Source organism: Formica exsecta, unplaced genomic scaffold, assembly GCF_003651465.1.
Source record: "Formica exsecta isolate Colony F162 unplaced genomic scaffold, ASM365146v1 scaffold26, whole genome shotgun sequence".
NCBI lineage: Eukaryota > Metazoa > Arthropoda > Insecta > Hymenoptera > Formicidae > Formica > Formica exsecta.
In genome coordinates this window covers 511,679-516,835 of record NW_021849866.1, presented here as the reverse complement: position 1 = coordinate 516,835, position 5,157 = coordinate 511,679, and the positions used below count along the sequence as shown (strand labels likewise).

General features: G+C 34.4%; 1 protein-coding gene across 3 annotated transcripts in view; it reads left to right on the top strand.

Annotated features, from left to right (window-relative positions):
* The window catches only part of LOC115236723 (rabphilin-3A), a 17,021-nt gene that overhangs the window by 8,269 nt on the left and 3,595 nt on the right, over positions 1 to 5,157 (top strand). For 2 of the 3 annotated variants that reach the window (XM_029809350.1, XM_029809351.1), the window contains 4 exons: positions 461 to 602; positions 1,741 to 2,262; positions 3,383 to 3,960; positions 4,023 to 4,225. In XM_029809350.1, the coding sequence (XP_029665210.1) occupies positions 461 to 602; positions 1,741 to 2,262; positions 3,383 to 3,960; positions 4,023 to 4,225 (1,445 nt within the window). The remainder of the gene's footprint in view (positions 1 to 460; positions 603 to 1,740; positions 2,263 to 3,382; positions 3,961 to 4,022; positions 4,226 to 5,157) is intronic. The other variant, XM_029809353.1, reaches the window with a different exon arrangement.

Sequence of the window (5,157 nt, the reverse complement as noted above, 5' to 3'; positions counted from 1 at the left end):
TTTTTTTTTTTTTTTTAATAAAGATAGTCAAAAAAAGTATTCTTCTCAATGATTTTATAACATTTATCAAATATTAATCAGAAATGCAAAGCAATTAAAAATTATTAGCAAAAAGCTCGCGCTACAGCAATTAACTTAAGGGTTTGTTTTAACCTCTAAACACACGGAAAAGCATTTATAAAAAAACATCTTTTATTTTCATTAATTATAAGGAATCCAAAACCTATTAAAATATAAAAAAAGAACGTTTTCATAGGAAAACTTTTTTTTATAAATTGACACATTCAGATCCGACGAATAAATTCTATTGTAAGGAACGTGTTTATATAAAGAATATAATTTCTATTACTAATACTATTAAATTATAAAGTATTAATAAGTAATAAAATTTAATAACTTATATATAAATATATATATGTATATGTGCAATACACATAATTAAATTTATGACACGACACAGATTACGAACAGGATGGTCCGTGAAAACAGGATCTTTCGAATCCCATGGATGGGGAGAGTATCCAAATTCTTATATAAGCGGTTCCAATCGTTGCGGACAATCTTGTTTGCTCACGGAAGATGAACGACAAAGCATTATTCAGGTAAATCTCTCTCATAATAAAGCAATTTAGAACATGTTAAAACTTTTCTTTCAACTTTTTCATTATTGCTTTAATACAAAACGAATTTTGACACATTGTAATAAAACTTTTCTTTCTTTTGTAACATTAGAAGATATTAAATTACATTCAAAGAAATAGCTATGTTTCTATTTGGGATTACAAGCATTTTTATCAAGCATTGATCCAAAATAATTGAGGGCGATAAATGAAGCGATATGACTTACATCCATATTTAACGATCAAGAAAATAGCATGCAATATATTTAATATATTCAAGAGAATGTTCGTGGAATTTCCAGATTATTTATGTGGATATTAAATAATTCCAAGGCTCTTTTCTCCGTAATCAAAAGTCTCCATAACAGTATAACCACATTTCTCTTTAATCTATTCGATTATACAACTTTTATCCTTTCATCTTCAAACTGCAAAACCATGTTAATAATTACAGTTTCAAACGAAATTAAAATTCATTAAACAATATTATTTCGATATACTTAGGTTCTAATACTATAGATATAGGGAAATGGATTCTGTATTTATTCGCGACAATACGATTCGTGAAATACTAATTATAAAATAAACGCGTAATTAAAATTATAAAATAAATACGTAATTAGCATAAAACATATTACGCGGTATATCTATAGCAGAGAAAATTGAAGAGCTTGATATTGATCTCATTTTTATTTTTTTTTTTAAACCCGAGTAAATAAATTTTGTAAATGTAATTGAAAAAATTACATTTATATAATTCAGTCTTTAAATTCTTAGAGAGGAAGCATCGTTGAACAGCAGCTTCTAAATTAGATTTTATCAGAATTGGATTGATTTCAATTTTTAGCTCCAAGTTGATGTTTCTACAGGTGATACAGAGAGCCGAGGCTCTGGATCTGTCAGAGCAGGAGCGAGTCGGTAGACTCGCCTCTACTCGCCTCGTCTCTATTTTTTTTAAAACTCGAGTAAATAAATTTTGTACAATTGAAAAAAATTAGATTTATATAATCCAATCTTTAAATTCTCAGAGAGGAAGCATCGTTGAACAGAATCTTCTAAATTAGATTTTATCAGAATTAGATTGATTTCGATTTTTGGCTTCAAGTTGACGTTTCTACAGGTGATACAGAGAGCCGAGGCTCTGGATCTATCGGAGCAAGAGCGAGTCGGTAGACTCGTTGAGAGACTGGAGAACATGAAACGGAATGTTTGCATCGTGACGTCGACTAGGTCGAACGAGAGGCGCGGTTGTGGAAGTCGATGCTCAGGTGGAGGTGCCCGTTGCGTCTGTTCGTGCGCTCTCTGCGGCGAAAAATTCGGCGCAGTGCTAGGGGCGAGTGCGAACTTCTGCAAGGACTGTCGCAGGTACATCTGTCAGAAGTGCGGCATCGAGGCCACGAGGCTTAATCTGCCGAAGGGAAACGGCGACAAAAATGACACGACCGCTTCGTCGCGCAGCTCGTTGCGTCTCATGAGAATCGCTCAGGAGCGAATGGCCGTGCAAAGAATCGTTCAAAGATCCCATGGCAACGCGCAGAAGCAGTTTCTCTGCCGGATTTGCGCCGAGACCAGGGAAATGTGGAAAAAGAGCGGTGCTTGGTTCTTCAAAGGCATGCCAAAGTACATTCTACCAGAGAAGAAGGTATGGAAGTAAATAAAGAAAAAAAGATTTTTATATACTGAAAAAAAATGTACTAAATCCAAAGAAATTTTTTTGTTATTTAAAAAAATTATTTATTTAAGTACTTGCAAAGGAATTAGTTATTTCAATCAAGCAGCAAATATATTTGAATTAGTAAAATATAAAATAAAAACAAAGTATGCTTTTATTTGCAAATAAAAAATATTTTTCGTATTTTTCTATTAAAATACACTGAAAATTATCTTCTATTTAAAAAATATTATTTTACTTGAATTAGAAAAATGTCAAATTTAAATTAAATTAAATCGTGTTCTGCGAAAATAAAATCCCGTGAGCAACTTGTTTTGTGAAGGACTGAAAAACTCTCATATACTGTAACTCTCATATAATTAAATTAGTTACACAAATAAACAGTTTGTTTTTTCTATTTTATATATGGTCATTTTAAAGATATTTTACTGGAAATTTCATGTGTGTGTCAAAAATTGTTTTAATTTTTTTAATTGAAAAGAAAATTAAGAAATACTGACCTAAATGATCAAATTAGAATGTCCTTTATAATATTTTATGATTTTTTATTCATAAAAAATAGTTTTGAGATTCAAAACTTATTTAAAATATTCAAATATCTGATGTGTAAAATTAATTGAACTAATCTGGAAAATTAGATCTCCTGCCTATCTATCGAAATAGTTTTCATGTATGTCATCAGCGCATATACAATCAGGATATTGGAACACATTACAACCACATTCCCATAAAGCTTGTTTTATGTATGACAGAAATCGAACAATATCTATCCGTGACACGTGGCACTCGAGTTTCACTGATTTCATATTGACATATATGTGTTATATATGTATGTCTCAATATTTGTTTCCTCTTTTTCGATAAATCATACTAACACGTTGTGCTCGATTTCCGTTAGTTTCCTATCAATATCAATAAATGTAACAAACGTCGATCGATTGCTAATTGTTCAACATAAAAGATCAGCAAAAAAGATATTTTGTGAAGTGTCCAATATTGATGGAAATATTGATCCTCTCAAAATCCTCAACAAAATTAAACTCTGTTCGAGTTCTTCATCGACAAATAATAATAAAAACACGTTACTTAGGAGCGTGGGTGGTCTCGACCTAGTCACAGAACGTCGACGTGGACGATAAGCAGATCTTTGGATTCAACCGACGCTCAGGATTCCTCGTCCGACGACGACGCGATGCGACGACTCGCGGTAAATCGCGGTCTTTCTATCTCGCCAACGAATCCATCGAGCACGAATCGTGAAAGCACCCCCACCAAACTGACGGTTTCCAGTCCCGCGAGCAGTACCCCATCGCCGAAAAGTCCTCGAGGGAGGCCGAACGGTCTGTCACCTTCGGGATATCGCGAGGACGCCGGTTCCGACAGACTGGACAAGTCCTGTCTGTCGATCGCCTCGCAATGCAGTCGACTTTCGCCCACGGGTTCAATCGGCACCCCACGATCAAGGACGAGCGGCAGGAGCCCAAGCGGCAAGAGTCCGAGCGGTCTGCAGACGGAACAACGCGTGTCCTTCGAGGACATGTTCGTGGACGACGAGAAGGCCAACGAAGCCGACGACGATGAGGAAGAGGATAGTGAGAACTCGAGCACTCCCAAGGACGTCTCCACCACCCTGGATCGATCGAAGGCCACTCAGGTACAATCTCTCAGGTAAGTAAGGGTGACGAACGGGGTGGAGGTTTGAACTTACACGAGGAATCGCTATCCTGCAGACTGAAGACGCCGACGATAACGACGTCGCCGGTGACGATGACGCCGACCACGCCGGTCAAACGGTTTCAGACTATGGGCAAGATCCTCGAGAGAAATACGGAACGGGACGCGAACAAATCCTGCTCGGATCAGGACAGCTCTTCCAGCGGGACTCGCAGCAACAGCCAAGTCAGGGCGCCAAGAACTCCGGAATATCCAAAAGGTCAATAAAATCGTTTTACTACACTGAAAAAAAATGTACTAAAACAAAGAAATTCTTTTTATTTAAAAAAATTTATTTATTTATATACTTGCAAAGGAATTAGTTATTTTAATATATATATATGTATATATATGTGTGTAGTTCCGAAAAGGGCCTACCTCCGATTTTGATGAAACTATGAAAAGCTTCCTTTCAAGTTAAAATGAAAGCCTTTAAAGGGAATTTTGGCGACTTCTATAAGAAAGCCATTTTTTAAGAGAAAATGGTAAAAAGTATAATAATTGTATATGCTGCTATATATGACACTTCAATTAGTATACAATCCAATTTGTTGATGTGTATGTAAAAACAATACATGTATGGACGGGGGAGGGGCACACTTCGTTTTGCATCCAAAGCACCGAGCAATATGAGCTAAACTTTGCTTCGTAGTTTCATCGATTTAAAGTTTCATCGAAATCGGAGGTAGGCTTTTCGGAACTTTATCCTCATATTTTTTGTTTTTAATGTCTGCAGCACATTTTCAGTAAATGTTGATTATATTTTACATTATAAAATTATTAATAAAAGATAATTTATGAAATGGCAAGAATGTATATATTGATGACCATCTTATCGAAATTTTTTATAGAATTTTCGTAAAGAAATACTCAAACGATTATAGTATTATAAATCATTAGAAAGGAGGCATTTTAGTCAGTTGACGACTAACGAATGCGAATAACAAAAAAATTTTCAAAAATTAATTTATATTTGGAATTTAACAAGATATTGTTTGATATTAATATCCTACAAATATTACGAGAAACGTAAAATTTAAATAAAAAAAAAGTCGTAAAAAAACTGTACTATATAACGATAAAAAGCCAATAGCTGCATAATCTAATTTATCTAATTTAAACGGAATCTCAAATTCAATATTGAAATAAAAA